General features: G+C 51.6%; 2 protein-coding genes across 3 annotated transcripts in view; both read left to right on the top strand.

The window, feature by feature from the left end:
• Positions 1–17,409, top strand: part of Luc7l3 (LUC7 like 3 pre-mRNA splicing factor) — a 335,229-nt gene that overhangs the window by 67,373 nt on the left and 250,447 nt on the right. The gene's annotated exons all lie outside the window — the stretch shown is intronic.
• On the top strand, positions 8,720–17,111 carry Wfikkn2 (WAP, follistatin/kazal, immunoglobulin, kunitz and netrin domain containing 2). 2 transcript variants are annotated; one of them, XM_034506481.2, is made up of 3 exons: positions 8,720–8,963; positions 10,564–10,946; positions 13,957–17,111. In XM_034506481.2, the coding sequence occupies exons 2-3, from the start codon at positions 10,752–10,754 to the stop codon at positions 15,475–15,477; spliced, it is 1,716 nt and encodes a 571-aa protein (XP_034362372.1). In that variant the 5' UTR covers positions 8,720–8,963; positions 10,564–10,751; the 3' UTR covers positions 15,478–17,111. The 2 variants fall into 2 exon arrangements, with proteins under 2 accessions (XP_034362372.1, XP_034362373.1); XM_034506482.2 differs by lacking the exons at positions 8,720–8,963; positions 10,564–10,946 and adding an exon at positions 10,970–11,560.

A 17,409-nucleotide genomic window follows, 5' to 3' on the forward strand; every position in this document is an offset into this window, starting at 1 on the left:
AAGAACAAAAGCTTCCTTCTTCCATGCCAGGATGCCACCAGAAGGTGTGGCCCAGATTTAAGATGGGTCTGCAAACCTCAAATAGTCAAGACTTAGGGTAGGTCTTCCTATTTCAAATGATCCAATCAAAAAGAAATAAAAAAAAAAAATCCCTTACAAGTGTACCCAGCAGTTTGGGTTTTAGTTAATTCCAGATGTAGTCAAGTTCACAACAGAGACGAGCCATTGCAGATCCTAAAAGAAAACCGGGAGGCTAGAGTCTGGCCTCAATCTCCTGTTCTGAGTAGACTCCAGATCCCAAATCATTGAGAATTGACCACTCTGCCCCATGTAAGTCCCTCAGGTCTTGAGTTTTGACATTTTTCTCCTTGGGAATCCAAAGAAGGGTTGTTAGTCATCAGACTGAATGCTAAGCCCTCATCCATGCCCAATACCACAACTTCAGTAGGGTTTGCTTTCTGAGCCTCATGTGTTGGGGCCCACACTGGGCTGGTAGGCAGAGTCAGGACCACTGCCCCTGGTAGAAGCCTCTATGGACATGCAGGGAGGTGGGCTCCTCCCTTGCCCAACAGTTCGATGCCATCCTTCCTGTTCAGTCAGGGTTAGAAGCAGAGCTGAAGACAGTCAATCACGGATCATATGTTTGTAGTCAAGCTGCAAGGCAGCGCAATGACTGGGGTCTATTGCTTCCCAGCTTGCATAGAGGGCCCTTCCCTTTGAATCTCCATCTCCTAACATCCTCGTAAAACAGATTTCAAAGTGAAAAGGAAAATGAAGGTAAGCCAGGGCCTCCTTCCTCATCATGGGGCCAGCCTGGGTCAATTCTATTTCCTTTCCAGCTAATGTGGCCACCTTGCAGTTTCCCGAATGTTCTGTGCCACCAGCCCCCTGGCACCTCTCAGGTTTTATATACACAGTTCTCTGATGTCTCAGTGGTAACAGCGCTTCCTCCGGATGCCTCCCCTGACTTCTGCCCTAAGTTGAAAGCAGGGCTCCACTTGCCAATGTTCTTCTTTGTTTTCTGAGCTGCTGTTCAAAATCTACTCCAGCCACCCTACCACCATTCCCAAGTAGAGAAATAGGGATGGGGCCGGGTGGTAGTGGTGCACACCTTTAATCCCAGCACTTGGGAGGCAGAGGCAGGTGGATTTCTGAGTTCGAGGACATCCTGGTCTACAAAGTGAGTTCCAGGACAGCCAGGACTACACAGAGAAACCCTGTCTCAAAAAACAAACAAACAAACAAACAAACAAACAAACAAAGAAAAAAAATAGGGACGGGAACACAGACAGTTGCCAAGAGCCTTCCGGAATATTCTAGCTGCATGTGGGTCTGCTGAGTATCTGTAAACCACACACCTTCCAGTGCTTCTTACTGTCTGACATCTTCTCAATGCCAGGCAGGGCAAAGCAGTTCAAGCTTATGTGCAGAGCAGACAACTGACCATTTAACCCTCCCTACAAGCAAGGCATTCCCTTGGACCAAGGGTGGGGCTTAACATTCTGTGGATGGTGCTTACCATCACGCCTTCTCCCAGCTCCTGTGATGAGCGTAGGCAAAAGCGCCCACTTCAAACCCATCTCCAAGTATTCTCTCTCATACCTGCAGGGGACACTGTAAGCTCCTGACCCAGGTTTAGGCTCCTGGATGATTATTTGGACTGGCCTCTACACCCTCCTTTCCCCCCACCATTTTGGCTGAACATTCTCTTTAACCAACTATGACCAAAGACAGTGACTTTCTTGGGATCCTGTGGAGGAGAGATTTGGTGGGGCGTGGTGGTAGTGAGTAGTAGTTCTCCTGGGCTGTTCTTTTGTTCTTTTGTGGAAGATTTGAGAGAAAAAAAAATCCTCTCTTGTGCAATGCTCCACTGAGGCACTCTGAGTGCCTTGTTGGGGCTTCTCTGTGCCAAGGTAGTCTAAGGATGGAGGAATTCTCACAAAGTATAGGCTTCCTCAAAGGAGCCTGCTAAGAGGTGCAAACACAAACACTGCTCTTTAAGGCTTGACTTGGAAGTTGTTGTATTCTAGCACATTCTATTTGTCAGCATCAACTACAGCCAGACGAAATGGAAAGGAAAATGTCTCTATCTTATCTCTCTGTGGAAAGAGTAGCAAAGAATTCACCACCATCATGTTGAGCTTGGCCTGTTGAACTGGAAGTGAGAGAGAGCCATGGGCCACAACTTGAAGGCCTTTCCCTTGGGAACATTGCCAGTGTAACTTGTCACCTTGCAGGCCAGACTTCATGGTTGGAAGAATACTGGATGAAACGTAGCTTATCATGCTCTTCCTCCTATTCATCCTGCAACATAGCGACACCTACACATGCCATGAAACAACTTGCTCTTGAGGGACACGGAGACGGAGAACACCTGCAGAGAGTGCCCACGTCACGTCAACCTAACTTTAAGAAAGGCTGTGCGTGGATATCCTCTACCACACCTTGCACTTCTTTCTGTCTTTGCATGTCATCACCAGGACTTTGGAGTGACCATAGCAATTTTGTGACTGTGAGGAGAAGGTTCATAGACTCACAGAAGAGTGAGGGAAAGCCCTGGTGGTGTTTGGCTGCTGGGCCAGCACTGTGGCTGCGGCAGGAGGTCCTGAGTGGGTATGAGTGGACAAACAAGCAAAGGAGTACATGTGTACAGTCATTTCTTCCTCCGCTTGACTGTGGATTGGATGTAAATAGCTATTTGAAGTTCCTGGCTTGAATTCCCTTCCATGATGGACTATAACTTGGAATTGTAAGCTCCCGTAAATTGCTTGCTCTGTCTGTCTGTCTGTCTGTCTGTCTGTCTGTCTTCCTTCCTTCCTTCCTTTTTTGAAAACAGGGATTCTCTATGTAGTCCTGGCTGTTCTGGAACTCATTCTGTAGACCAGATTGGCCTCAAAGTCAGAGATCTGCCTGCCTCTGCCTCCCAAGTGCTGGGATTAAAGGTGTGCGCCACCACCGTCTGACTGAGTTGGTTTTGCTCGGGGTGTTTTGTCACAGCAACAGAAATAAAGCTAGCAAGGATCCTGAGGGATGCTGCCCTTTCCTCTCATTCTGGGACTTCTTTTTTTCATCCTCCTGATGCTGTCTTTAGCAGGGCAGGAAGAAATTCATTGTAATTTTTCCTCCGCAGATCAAGCTTTGGGTATTATATCTAAAACCATACTGCCAAATGCAGCATTTTAACTTCTTCTTAGATTACAGAAATGGAATAATTTTGTGTTTTACATTTAGCTCTTTGACATGATTTTAATTAATTTTTGGGGAAAGCATAATGTTTATTTGGTATGGGTTCTCTAATTCACTCCTTTATTTTGCATGCGATGTCCAATTGACTGTGCACCATCAGTTGACAAGGCTATCTTGTCTTTGTTCCGTCTGTTTTGTTCCTTTGAAAAAGATCAACCAGTTGCTTTTGTCTGAGTCTATTTCTGGGCCCTCCGTTGTATTCCATTGATCTGTTTAGTCTTCTCCAGGACTGTATTATCTTGGCTACTGTAGCTTCGTCTTAAGCTTTCAAATTAAGTAGTGTCAGCCATCCAAGCTTACTCTCCAGTGTTCTGTTTTAGGGTGAGCTTTTCCCTCCCATGTCGACTCAGAGTCACTTTGTTGGTGCCATATAGTGGTTTCCTAGGACTTTGTTGACTTGATAGATTATGTTGAGAAGTGCTGTTTCAACAAAAATCTTCCCATTTCTGTCAACATTGCCTCTTTAGCTTTTCTTTGGTTTCTTTAAACACAGTCTGTAGCTTCTTTTGAAAATGTTTCTGTTTTTAGTTTATTTTCTATGTTATGAGTGCTTTGCCTTCACATATATCTGTGAATCATGTGTGTACCTAGTACCTAAGAGGTCAGAAGAGGGCATTGGATCCCCTAGAACTGGAGTTACAGATGGCTGTGAGCCATCAGGTAGGTGCTGGGAATCGAACCTGGGTCTTTCGGGAGAGCAGACAGTGATCTTAACCACAGAGCCATATTTCCAGTCCTTAGTTTTATAGTTTCTTGCATGTAGACCCTGAATCTACTGTTGATGTTTATACCTGATAGAATAGTCCATTTTTTTGTTGCTCTAAGAAAATACCTGAAATTTGGTACTTTACAAAAAAATAAGGCTTATTTATTTCGTATTATTAGGGGCTGGAAGTAGGGCTGTTCTGTTTGTTCAACCTCCAGTGAGAGCCTCCTTGACTACACATATGGTGGGCAGGTAGCATCATGGTGGGAATAGGTTCAAGAGAGAGAAAGTACAGGTTGTTCACACTGTAATCCTGGGCTATACAGAGGGTTCCAGTCCAGCCTAGGCTTTATAGAGAGATGTGTAAAAAGAGAAAGAAGGAAGGGAGGGAGGATGAGGTGTGTGTTCAGGGGGATAACACAAGAGCAAGGAGGGTGAGTCAAACCTAGCTGGACAAAGTGGTGCAAACCCAGTACTCAAAGAGCTGAGACAGAATAGTCACAAGTTCTGGGCCAGCCTGGACTGCCTAGAGTGAGACCCTGTCTTGGTAAATGGAAAAGAACCAATCAGGTAAGTAAGCAGACTTGGAGTGGAAAGGAGGCTGGTGGAACTGGATCCAGGGTCTTTGACTGACTAGGAGAGACTAGGGGCACCATCCAGCAACATCTTCACGGTCTCCAAGCCAGAGACTGCAAGGACCCAACTTCAGATTCTGACGTCATTTGCAGCAGACCGGAGTTTGAGGACTTGTGTGAGCAGGCACAGTCCATCCCTGCTGTGAAATTCCAAGTTCAAGGTGAAGTTGACTCAGACATTCAAGAAAACACAGACTCCAGCTGCACAAGAGGAAAGAGGAGAGGGAGGGGCCGATGTGACAGAAGTGTGAGTTAAAGGCATAGGACCGGCCTTGTCAGAAGCAGACGCATGAGGATGTAGTGACAAAGGTGCCGCACTGGAGCTAGCAGCAGAGCCATCTGAAAACGAGGACCTAGTTATTTTTTTTGGTGTTTCAAAAGGGGAGCTGAAGCTTGGTTTGAAGTTTGTGCTCCTTCTATTATTAGTGAAGTTATGGCTCCTGACTGAATGGAAATAAAAGCAGAAAGAATATAAACCTGTCAGAAGTGGGAATACGCTCCAGAGAAGCAATTTGCTGAGGAGAACTGGAGGGACCGAGAGAGATGGGTCCTGCTGTGCCATTTAACTGTCACCAGAAAGGGCCCTTGAACGGTGCCAGACAGGTGTGTTTGTTTTGTGTAGCTGCCTCGACAATGTACCACATACTTGCTGGTTTAAGACACGGCGCCTGCTTCATCTCACAGTTCTAAAAGCTGGAGAGGCAAAATCAAAATGTCCTCAGATGGTTGCTCCCCGATAAAGCTCTGGGTGACAACTCTTTGCCTCTCCAACATTTGGCTGTGGCTTCCCCAAGTCTGTGGCAGTCCCTCTCCTGTTTCCTGTGTTCCAGATCTCCTGGGAAGACACCTGCCACGGTGCCATTTCCTCCCAGACAATCCAGAATGATCTCATCCCAAGATCCTTATCACCTGCAGAGAACTTTTCCCCAAATATGGTTTCATTCCCAGGTTCTGAGGTTGAGACATTTGAGAGTCACCCTTCAACCCAGCTCTACCAAATATGTGACCTTGTAAGCTGTTGTTCAACTTGGTTTTGCTTTATTACTTATAAACTGTACTGGGAACTTCTGGCCGGGAAGTAGCTGTCCTGGTCCTCCGGGATCAGGAGAGCTTCCTTTCTGGTATGGCTTCAGAGATGGGTCAGAAAGCTGCTGCCTTGGAGATGACAGTCCCTGCCAGAGAACACGGTCTGTGCAAGGCTGGAGAGAAGAGCCAGGAAGACCCAAGTGAAATATGGCTGCTCAGGCGGGTTAGGGAAAGAACAGCGATGCTAACTTCGGCTGAGACAGCAGTTCCTGGTGGTCCAGACTGCTTTTGTCTTCATCCTCAACCTGCAGAGACCCTTGTTAATCCAGAATCATGCAATAGCTGTCAATGGCAAGGAAGGACTTTTTCTTATTCTGGCCCCACCCCCTCCACACCATGTACACATGCAGGTGCACAGAAAACAGGGTACACACTGATGACAAGATGCACTTCAGAGGTGCAGATGGCTTTAGAGAACATGAGCCACTTTGCAGGACAGCATGGAGTGTCAGGAAGCCCCCTGGCCTCAGGACATCCCAAGGAACAAGGAGCAGAAACATGGCAGGAGTGGGGATCGTAGGCCGCAATCATCTGGGGGTGCTTTTAAAATGGGTGGCGGGCCCTAACTGGGAGGAAGGCCAGGCTCCTTCATGCAGTGTTCCTTCTGGCCCCTGAGGCGTGGGAAAGCTGGAACTTGACTTCCTCAGGCAGAGCAGAGTCAGGAGCAGACACCTTCAGGCCTGCCTGCCCGTGTTTATTTTGGCTGAGGGCTTCACGGGGCTTTTTGAAGCTGGTTCCATCAGTGCAAATCTGGAGGAATCAGGACATGGATCACAGAGGAGCTAAAGGGGCCTCAGATGGGGAACTGGAGGTGGTCCTCCCTTGGAAGATGCGAATGAATTGCCCATCAGGCCCAAGAACCACAGAGGAGCAGGATTTGAGTGAGCTAAAACCCTCCAGGACATGCAAGTTCTCAAAGCCACCCCAGCCCTGTGTGCCTGGGGTATGCCTCTGTGCTGGAGGACACACACTGAGCTTTCTGGTGTCCAGGGGCTCTGATAACAGCCCTAGGCCTCCCTAGACTGTGCCCCACCCCTCCCAAGCCTGTAATTCCTGATCTTGATTCAGTGCCAACCCCCTACCACCATCAGCTCAGCCTGGACACTCCCAGGTCCTGTTCCACACAGATGCTGATGGGTCACGTGTCCCCCAGCTGAAGGCCTCCCCCATCCACCTCCACCATCTGCTGAGGCCCCATAATTATTCCAAGGCTCCGTGCAGCCTCACTTGGAGGGAAGAGCTCATGCAGCCTTGTAATGTAAGCCAGGCCTGAGGCCGCTCGGGCAGGGGGTCCCCAGCTGGGTAATGAGCCTTTCGCTGAGGTGGCCTAAGTCAGTCTATCTGAGCACCTCATGGAGGACAGCATCTTCTTTGCATCCCCATTTCTGTTTCCCAAGTCCTTCCAAACACAGGGCCAGAGGGCTGGCTGCCTTGGACTGGCTTCCCACGTGGGACAGTGTGGACATCTTACGTAGAGCCTAGGCATGGTGGAGAAGAATGGGCTGCTGGTCTGTCTTTGCTGGGATTGACTTTCTAAAGGAGTGGGGCAGCTCCCACCCCCACTTCTCCTAAACCTGCTGAGTTGCCCTCAGCTCCCTTTCCTGGAGCCTGGGCCCCACAGAGGGGTGGGGGTGGAGGCTTGGCCGGGGAGGCCAGAGCTGTAGGCCAGGCCTCACTGAACCGGGTATAGGGAGCTGTTGTCTTCCTTCCCCTTGCAGATAGATGCTCAGTCTCAAGCCCCACCCAATGTCATCTTGTAGCATCAACCCCAAGCCCAGCCCCTTTTGCTACCACTCAGCAGGGTGAGGACCACCTCCCCCCAACCCCATATTCTCTGGGCTTATCGACATCATTTTGACATGTTTGTTTTCTGGTGCAGACTGTGAAGATGGTGTTGTGGATTTGGGTGTGTGCAGAACCCGGCACATAGTAGGGGCTTTAAGAACCATTTGAGGAGCGAAATGAGCTAGGGAAAGAGGGAACAGACACAACGAAGCTTGACTTGTGTGAGAGTATCATGTCTGCGAGGCTTCTCTGGGTCTCTGGGTGGCCTGCGGTGGTGTGTGCTGTTGCTGGGTTGTAGGGTGGGGCTGGCTAATTTGGGTAATAGGGTCAGCTGTGTTGTCCTGTCAAGACCCCACTGGCTCAGGAAGCTCAGGGTGAACCTGAGGTCAAGGATCACCCAGAGTTCACTATCAGAGCGAGGGTGGCCGCCTGGCAACAGGACCTTTGAGCACCGGCAGGAGCGTGAAGGGCATTGTGCTAAGGCTTTTCTAGCATAGACTGGTACCCAGTGCTAACTCTCACCTCTCATACTCAGTGGTGGAGAAACAAAGCTGGACCCCATGTCCTTGGGAAAGAGTGATGACAGCTAGGAGACACCCAGTGGCCAGGCGTCTGCCCAGCAGCTTAGCCAGACATCCCATTCCTAGTGAGGGACTTGGTGCAGCTCAAGACTGGGTGTGAGGGGGTCTCAGAAAGGCGTGGAGTAGTGGGAACTTCAGAATAGTTTAGAAACAAGCTTTAGGCCAGAGGCAGAGATGAGACGATCTCGGCTAGGAGTGGGGGGAAGGCTTGCTGGACTTCCTGATACAGTAAGTATAGGTGTGGCTCACACAGCAGAGGGAGCTTAGGCCACTCTTAGGTTCTCCTGACTGTGAGACTACAGGCCCAGCCTAACTTTCCTGCTCAGCTTCTTTTTCTGTATAGGTATCTCCTGGGACTGGAAGAAGAGTCGCCATTGAAAACTGGGTGGAAGGCTTTTCCCACCAACCATGAAAACGGGAAATGGGGACCAGAATCTCTCATGGCCTCAGCAGACCCCTCAGACACACAGCATCTTCCCTTCAGACATTTGTCCTGGCATAATGTCTTGTGACACTTTCTCTAAATGCTGCCTAGAAACCTGTCACTGTCTGTTTCCTTCTGTGGCATCGCAGGAAGCCGGACCAAGCAAGCCACGGGCAGGGCCGGGCAGGGCAGGGCAGGGCAGGGCTGTGTAAAGGCTCCTGCTTCGAGCAGCAGGAGCACGGCTTATGAAATTACAGGGAATTCAAAGCAGCCGGCATCGCCCGCTGTCTGGTTTCATTACTGGAAATGGCCTCCTCTGAGGGAGGTTTGTTCTGATAACTTAGCAGATCAAGCCCCGACACCCTTCATTAGCACTTCGACATTGACGGAGAAGACGGATCCTAGAAGCGCGTGACGGGAAGGAATTGGCTCAGAGGGAGAAAAACCAGCACCTCGCTATGCTAGGAGGAGGAAAAAGTCTGTAGAAGATGTTCTTGCAGGTGATTTTTCACAGTCCTCTTGAATAGGAAGCCATGGTTAGCAAGAGAGCAGCTGGGGGCCTTGGCCCTCTCCCCGCCTTCCAGCCACTTCCCTGTTCTCTACCCACTGCAACTCAATCTACCCTCCAATCCTTGTTGGCTTATCCTTAAAAAGGCACCTCTGTCTTTCAAGTGTTCCTTTCCGTGTCATCGTAAGCAACTAATGACATAGAAATTGCTCCTAACCTCCTGGCTACTTACAGCTCTCTTCCTAGGCCTTCCGCACATACAACCCCTGACTTTCAAAATTTTTTCCTAACCATTTTGTAAAAGCCAGACTTTAGGCTGTACCTTGACAACACTTCTGGCAGATGGGTGGGGGAGGGGTGGCTTCAAAAGGCTCTGCCCACACCCAGCAAGCAAGCTGCTGCCCTTGCCTCTTATATTAATCGAGCTGTGTGACATGGGGTGAGTTGCTTAGCCTCACTGTGCTGCATCCATCCTTCACTTAAGCCTAAACTGGATGTACAGCTTGCTGTGAGGATTAAACGGAACGATGCATTAGGGAGTCAGGAGCATGTAAGGATTAACGGATATGATTGGTGGTTCTGAGGACCCCAGGCAAATTGCTTGGGTTCTTCCACCGGAAACCTTTCACTCTGTGGTGGGACAATGAAAAAAACCACATGTCCATAGCGTGCCTTGCACCCAAGGGCCCACCAAGCAGGGGCCACCGTGGCCTCCGGCGAGGGCAGCTCAGCGCTGGTGTAGTAGAATCCTGGGACACTGTAGCTGCACGGGTTTCTTGGACTCCTCCACAAGTGTGTAGAGACAGGAGCGAGGAATGTGATCCGTCCCAGCAGCCCGGGGGGGGAGCCAGACCATATCTGGTATCTGGTATGTCTCTCTGGAATGATTTTGGGGGAATTCACCAAAGTTGGAACTTAAGACGTGGACTGCCGGTAAACCCGTAACACAGGGATGTGGCGCTGCCCTTGTGCGTACCCCCCAGAAGGGGACCTGGTGCCCGGGGTGGGAGTCAGCTTACACGGCACAGCGCCGGCTGCCTGGGCCCGCCCTTGAATGGCCGTGAACTTGTTTTTCCACGTCATTTGCTCTCAAATGTACTATCGAGCTGGGCGACGCTAACACAGCGGCTCAGGTCCTTCCTCGTAACAAGCGATTGTGTGTTCTTTAGAGGTGGCTGAAGGGGAGGAGGGGGCCTGGCCCCAAGGAGGTGGGGAAAGGGAAACAAACCTGCCTCACAGTGAGCGTGCGTGTCCTGGGGCCAGCTCCCCCCAAAGCACATGCCATTTCTGTCCCTGGAAGGGGTTAAAGGCCTCCTGGAGTCAAAAACAAGCAGGTGTCCCACCGTGCCAGAGACCGCTGCCTAAACTGCTTCCAGCTTTTCCCCCCTTCTGCAATACGTCTGTGATCGGCCACGGGACAGAGGCGCCAGCAGCCTGCCTCTGACAGGCATCGGGTTAGCTCGCTCCCACTCGGGTGGTGTGCCCAGGATATAAATCCAGGCTCGAGCCCCTGCTGTGTTCCTCTCCCTGCGCACCCGGGGTGGGGTGGGGGGAACAGAGTTTCCTTCCAAAGACCTTTCTTTTATCTGAAGCCTCACAGCCCAGCAGGCTGCACTTGGTGGAGCCAGTCACAGAAGCCGAAGCCAGCAAGCAGCCTCAGCAAGGAGACTTGCCGGGGGTGAGGAGGGCAGGTGTTGCCAGCCCTGGAGAAGAAGGCCCCCGTGGGCCTCAGCCCTCGGTGTCATCACAGGGAAACCCTCTGGCTGCTGCAGACCGCACCATGTGGGCCCCAGGGGATCATCGGTTCTGGTTCCATTGGGGGCTGCTGTTGCTGCTGCTCCTCGGGGCTCCCCTTCGAGGCCTAGCGCTGCCACCCATCCGATACTCCCATGCGGGCATCTGCCCCAACGACATGAACCCCAACCTCTGGGTGGATGCCCAGAGCACCTGCAAGCGAGAGTGTGAAACAGACCAGGTGAGTGGGATTCCCTAAGCCTAAGATGGACCACGTGAGAGGGTCGGTGATGGTGTGGGAGGTATGGTGCCTGGACGGCTCAGGAGTGCCTCCAGGAACTTAAAGGGACACAGATGCTGCCAACCTAGAGACAAACAGGGCTTGAGCCGGCCTGTTACTGCTGAGGGTACAGTGCCCAGATTCATGTCCCTGCACTCCTCTGTGTTTGTTGAGGGATGCCGTGGGCCAGGACGAGGCACATAGCATGGGATAACAGGACAACATAGTGGATGTTCAGCTGCCCACTCACAGGTAGACGATGGATGCTCACACAGTGAAGCCAGAGCCAGGGAGGGACAGGTTGGCTTGGAAACATGTCTGTTTGACACATTGTTGCAATTAGTTTCACCAGGCTTCTAGACCCTTTCTCAGGTTTGAACTCAGCCATTGGGTAATGAGGCTTCTGGGCAGACGGAGCAGGAGCCAATCTGTCTGTACAAATACTCTAAGTGTCCTGGGAGAGAAACGAACTGAGTTCCCACCTCTCTGGCTCTTCAGTGTTTCCACATGCTCCTCCCTCATGGATGCTGCTGTAGTCGAGAGCCACCTCCAGACAGTTCTTCCCTGGCTTCCAGGTGGGTTCTTCTAAGAGCCACCCTTGTCAACTCCTGCCCGTTGATTTATCATAGTTCTCATGCCTGGTCTACTCCCAGGGCTTTAGGTCTGGGTTAGGCATCACTAATGAACGTGGGAGACTCTGGTGCTTCTAGAAGTAGCTGGTCTCATTGAGAAAGCATGGGTCTTCCCATGGAGAGAGAGTGGCTGCTACCTCACATTCTCTGGGGACCATTCTCAAGCCTCTCACGACAGATGCTCCAGTGATACAGAGAGGTAGGATGCTCTCTAGTGGCACACAGTGGTAGGATGCTTTCTACTGGCACACAGTGGTAGGATGCTGCAGTGGTACACAGTGGTGGGATGCTGCAGTGGTACACAGTGGTAGGATGCTGCAGTGGTACACAGTGGTAGGATGCTGCAGTGGCACACAGAGGTAAGATACTGCAGTGGTACACAGTGGTAGGATCTCCAGAGGCACACAGTGGTGGGATGCTGCAGTGGTACACAGTGGTAGGATGCTGCAGTGGTACACAGTGGTAGGATGCTCTAGTGGCACACAGTGGTAGGATGCTGGAGTGGTACACAGTGGTAGGATGCTCTAGTGGCACACAGTGGTAGGATGCTGCAGTGGTACACAGTGGTAGGATGCTGCAGTGGTACACAGTGGTGGGATGCTGCAGTGGTACACAGTGGTAGGATGCTGCAGTGGTACACAGTGGTAGGATGCTCTAGTGGCACACAGTGGTAGGATGCTGCAGTGGTACACAGTGGTAGGATGCTGCAGTGGTACACAGTGGTAGGATGCTCTAGTGGCACACAGTGGTAGGATGCTGCAGTGGTACACAGTGGTAGGATGCTGCAGTGGCACACAGAGGTAAGATACTGCAGTGGTACACAGTGATAGGATCTCCAGAGGCACACAGTGGTAGTATGGGGATAAAGGAAGAGGGAAAGTGGCAATCCTCCCATCCAAGAGCTCATGCCATCAGACTGCTGCCTTTGGAGAATCTTTTGCACTGATACTAGCTAGCCTGAAATCAGGTGGGACTCAGAGCCAGTGGGACTCTGGCTTGCTTTGCATACTGCCCAGAGAAGGCACCTGAAGGCAGCTAAAGATCCAAGTAACCTAGCTTCATTGTAACTCCTTAAGTGGAATTACTCTGAGTGTTGCTCCCAGAGTTCCTTCACCTGATCCCCAAGGGCTCTGGTTCCCGAGTGTCCAGTCACTCCTGGACCTCTGGGCCCTGATGGAATTGCCTAGCCACACTGGAACAGAATAATAGCCATCAGGTCAAAGAGCAGGCTTCCTGTTCACAGGTTGCTGTGTGTTCTTGTCCACCCTCCATTCTAAAGTTCTCTCTCTCCCTTGAACTGATCTCTGGATGTGACCCATCTCTGTCCCCAAGCTTCCCCTGTTGTGGCCCAGAAGCCTATGCCAAACAAGGGCTTCAAAACAAAGTCCTTATTCTGAGCTGAAGGGGGGTGAGAAGAGTAAACAAGTCGAGCAGCAGGCTCCACACAGCCGGGTGGGGGGTGTTTTCCCCCTCTTAGCCCATGTGGAATGTCAGAAAGGCTGGAATCAAAGTGGGAAGGACAAGAGGCCAGTGTGGTGGGGACTAATTCACACAGTCACTACCTGGTGAAGGATTAGCAGCCCAGCCAGCTGCCTAGCCACACGGTGTGACATTGTGCAAAGCACCACATGCAATCCGCATTTGTGTCGGCTCCAGTTGGCATGCGCTAATTTCGAAGAATTAGAGTAAAACCTTCCATGACTCCACAGAAGTCGGAGAGGGATTACAGACTGCCAAGGTTTGCTGACACCACACAGGAGGACTTTTTTTTTTTTCCTGGTCACACGGGTCTCTGACACCTTTGTGTATGTTAGTGTCTCCCAGGGGAAAAGATAGGTATAATTAGCCTTGAACATGGATTCAAGACGAGACCTCTTCAAGTTAGCCAGCACATCCTTATCCCAGTGGGAGAAAGACAGTCAGCCTCATGATGCTTCATCTGGGTAACCAGATGATGTTCCGTTCCAGGATCCCACTTGAGAGAGCTTGAAGCCTTTTTTTGCCACCTCTCCTCCCTGGGGCTGTCACCTCTCTGCCATGTTCTCACTTTGAAAACAGTAGTGAGCACGTAGCCCTCTTTAGAGGTCCGTGGCCCATCTCTTCCCATACTGCCAGCCCTGTGACCTTGGACAAGTTGCTTAACGTCTCTGTGCCTTGGATTATTGTGTACGAAGTGGTAAGCTGAGGGTGGTGGGTCTCTGTGAGATATTATCTATATATCAAGTGCTTTGTGTATTCGCAGGTATAAGTCCCCATGTTACAGCCTCTGGGGGAGATGTAGGAATCTGTCCTTCCTTCCTCCATGTTCAGAACTCTCTTTCTTTCTCTGGCTCTTTCAGGAATGTGAGACTTATGAGAAGTGCTGCCCCAATGTGTGTGGGACCAAGAGTTGTGTGGCAGCCCGCTACATGGATGTGAAAGGGAAGAAGGGCCCTGTGGGCATGCCCAAGGAGGCCACATGTGACCATTTCATGTGTCTGCAGCAGGGCTCTGAGTGTGACATCTGGGACGGCCAGCCCGTGTGTAAGTGTAGAGATCGATGTGAGAAGGAGCCCAGTTTCACCTGTGCCTCTGATGGCCTCACCTACTACAACCGCTGCTATATGGATGCGGAGGCCTGCTCCAAGGGCATCACACTGTCTGTGGTCACCTGCCGTTATCACTTCACCTGGCCAAATACCAGCCCCCCGCCGCCTGAGACCACGGTACATCCCACCACAGCCTCTCCGGAGACTCTCGGGCTGGACATGGCAGCCCCGGCCCTGCTCAACCACCCTGTCCATCAGTCAGTCACCGTGGGTGAGACGGTCAGTTTCCTCTGTGACGTGGTAGGCCGGCCTCGGCCAGAGCTCACTTGGGAGAAACAGCTGGAGGACCGAGAGAATGTGGTCATGAGGCCCAACCACGTGCGTGGTAATGTGGTGGTCACCAACATTGCCCAGCTGGTCATCTATAACGCCCAGCCCCAAGATGCTGGTATATACACCTGTACAGCTCGGAATGTTGCTGGGGTCCTGAGGGCTGACTTCCCGTTGTCAGTGGTCAGGGGTGGTCAGGCCAGGGCCACCTCAGAGAGCAGTCTCAACGGCACGGCCTTCCCAGCAACTGAGTGCCTGAAGCCCCCAGACAGTGAGGACTGTGGAGAAGAGCAGACGCGCTGGCACTTCGACGCCCAGGCTAACAATTGCCTCACCTTCACCTTTGGCCACTGCCACCGTAATCTCAACCACTTTGAGACCTATGAGGCCTGCATGCTGGCTTGTATGAGTGGGCCATTGGCCACCTGCAGCCTGCCTGCCCTGCAGGGTCCCTGCAAAGCCTATGTGCCACGCTGGGCCTACAACAGCCAGACAGGCCTATGCCAGTCCTTCGTCTATGGCGGCTGTGAGGGCAACGGTAACAATTTTGAAAGTCGTGAGGCCTGTGAGGAGTCGTGTCCCTTCCCAAGGGGCAACCAGCATTGCCGGGCCTGCAAGCCACGGCAAAAGCTTGTTACCAGCTTCTGTCGGAGTGACTTTGTCATCCTGGGCAGGGTCTCTGAGCTCACTGAGGAGCCTGACTCGGGTCGTGCCCTGGTGACAGTGGATGAGGTCCTGAAAGACGAGAAGATGGGCCTCAAGTTTCTGGGCCGAGAGCCGCTGGAAGTCACCCTGCTTCATGTAGACTGGGCCTGTCCTTGCCCCAACGTGTCAGTGGGCGAGACACCGCTCATCATCATGGGGGAGGTAGAGGGTGGTATGGCCATGCTGAGACCTGACAGCTTTGTGGGAGCGTCAAGCACACGGCGGGTCAGGAAGCTTCGTGAGGTCATGTACAAGAAAACCTGTGACGTCCTGAAGGACTTCCTGGGCTTGCAATGAAGCTAGCCCGGCTACCCTGACCCCCCTCCGCCCACCCACCCCTGCCCTCAGTCAGCCATCCAGGTGAGATCAGGTTAGACAGCCTTGGCTAGGGAAGAAACATCAGCTAGCAGGTTCTGAGAAGAAGCCGCCGATGTCCTAAAGCCACCGAAGTTTTAGTGCCACCTGTATGTTCCCTTTGCCTCTCCATGTTCTCACTTTGAAAATGGTAGTGAGCACATAGCCCCCTTTAGAGGTCTGTGGCCCAGCCCCGTGACCTTGGGCAAGTTGTTTAACCTCTCTGTGCCTTAGATTATTGTATACAAAGTGGGAATAGTGGTTGTAACCCCAGGCTTAGAAGAGAGCAGTAAGCTAAAGGAAGTCCGGGAGCCTGACAGGTTCTTGGGGTTCAATACAATGTCTGCATCTTCCCTCCTCACCCCACCCTCCAACCCCAACAGAGACAAGGTTTCTCTGTGTAGCCCTGGCTGTCCTGGAATTCACTCTGTAGACCAGGTTGGCCATGAACTCAGAGAGCTGCCTGCCTCTGCCTCCCAAGTGCTGGGATTAAAAGTGTGCACCACTACGTCTGGCTAAAAGGTCCGAATCTTTTTTTTTTTTTTTTTTTTTTTTTTTTTAGCTGAGAAGGGTTGGGAAAGAGAAGAAAGGGCACAGGTAAGTTGTTTCCTGTGGATAGTTCCCTTGGGCAGCCTCAACCCTCTCTGCTGATCTATGCCCCTCTGCCCAGTCTCCTAGCCTGGGGTCAGGAGATGTCATCTTTATTGTCAAATGGTTTAGCTTGTATAGGAGGTACGTGGTGAGAGATAACTTAACACAACTGCCCTCCTGCCTCCTGCCCCACTACATTGCTGTAGTCAGAGACCACCCATATCAAAGGCTGAGAGCAGAGGGAAATCAGAGCATTCAACCTAGGCTCTAACTTATCCTAATGGAGGCTGCAGGGACGCCTGCCTTTGGTGGGGTCAGTTTGTGTCACCACACCAGGAGAATCCATGTCTTCTCTCCTTAGCTGCGTTGGTTTGTTGGTTTGCTTCTGTTCATTTCAGCTCAGTGGACACTTCCTGGGTGCCAGGTGCTAGGACCATAGAGAACCGCTATTGCTCTACAGGCCGAGTTGGAAGGCAGTCCTGATTCTCGGCTCTCCCAGGAGCCACTGGGTGATTGTCAGCAGTCAGGCATTTCCATCCGATAGGGCAGGTACTTTCCTGTGCCGTGGACTTCCTAGGAGAAGTCCAAAGATCTGTTTTTGGTAGCAAGAGAAATAAAGAAGACAAAGGCAGGAGGAACAGGGGACAGCCGAGGCATCAGAGCGGAGGTGGGCCCAGGGAGAATGAATATTGCTTGATGCTGCCATCTGGTGGTGCATATGGACACCTGCAGGGATCAGGAGGAAAGATCTATCTGGGTGGGGCCTGGGAGGGGCCTCTTGGCAATGGCAGCTATGAGATCACTTGTTTCTTCTGGTCCCAGCCACACAGGCACTGGGGTAGAGGATTTGGAACCCCTCTGTCACCTCTGCATCTGCCCTGTTCCCTCCCCAGCCCTTCATTCTGCCCACACCTCTTCAAAGGGAGCACTGTGGGATGCCCTAATGGCTTCCTCAAATATATGGAGGACAATACTAAATAAAATTTCATAGTGTCAACTGCTCTACATGTGTGGCTCTTTTGGGAAGGTGAGGAAGAGGCTGTGACCACGGCACTGATTCTGGTGACCTCTTAGAAGGGAAGTCTGGCCGATGGCACCATATTTGGGCAGTGGAGGGACACAGTAGATTTTCAGGTCAAGAGCAGGGCAGGCAGACGCTCAGCTGTGACTTCTAGGGACATCAGGAAGAGGCCTGCTTTCCAGCATCCTCAGGGTGCCCCAGTTCTGACAACGTTGGCAGTAGTGCATTTGGCCCCAGGGAGACTTACTGCTGCTCCCCAGACC

The sequence above is a fragment of the Arvicanthis niloticus genome, chromosome 6, assembly GCF_011762505.2.
Source record: "Arvicanthis niloticus isolate mArvNil1 chromosome 6, mArvNil1.pat.X, whole genome shotgun sequence".
Lineage (NCBI taxonomy): Eukaryota > Metazoa > Chordata > Mammalia > Rodentia > Muridae > Arvicanthis > Arvicanthis niloticus.

What these genes read in the sequence shown, in the direction of transcription:
- Wfikkn2 (XM_034506481.2), top strand. Translation starts at nt 10,752, where the DNA reads ATGTGGGCCCCAGGGGATCATCGGTTCTGGTTCCATTGGGGGCTGCTG. An exon ending in GAGAGTGTGAAACAGACCAG is followed by an intron (nt 10,947 to 13,956) that starts GTGAGTGGGATT and finishes TGGCTCTTTCAG; the next exon opens with GAATGTGAGACTTATGAGAA.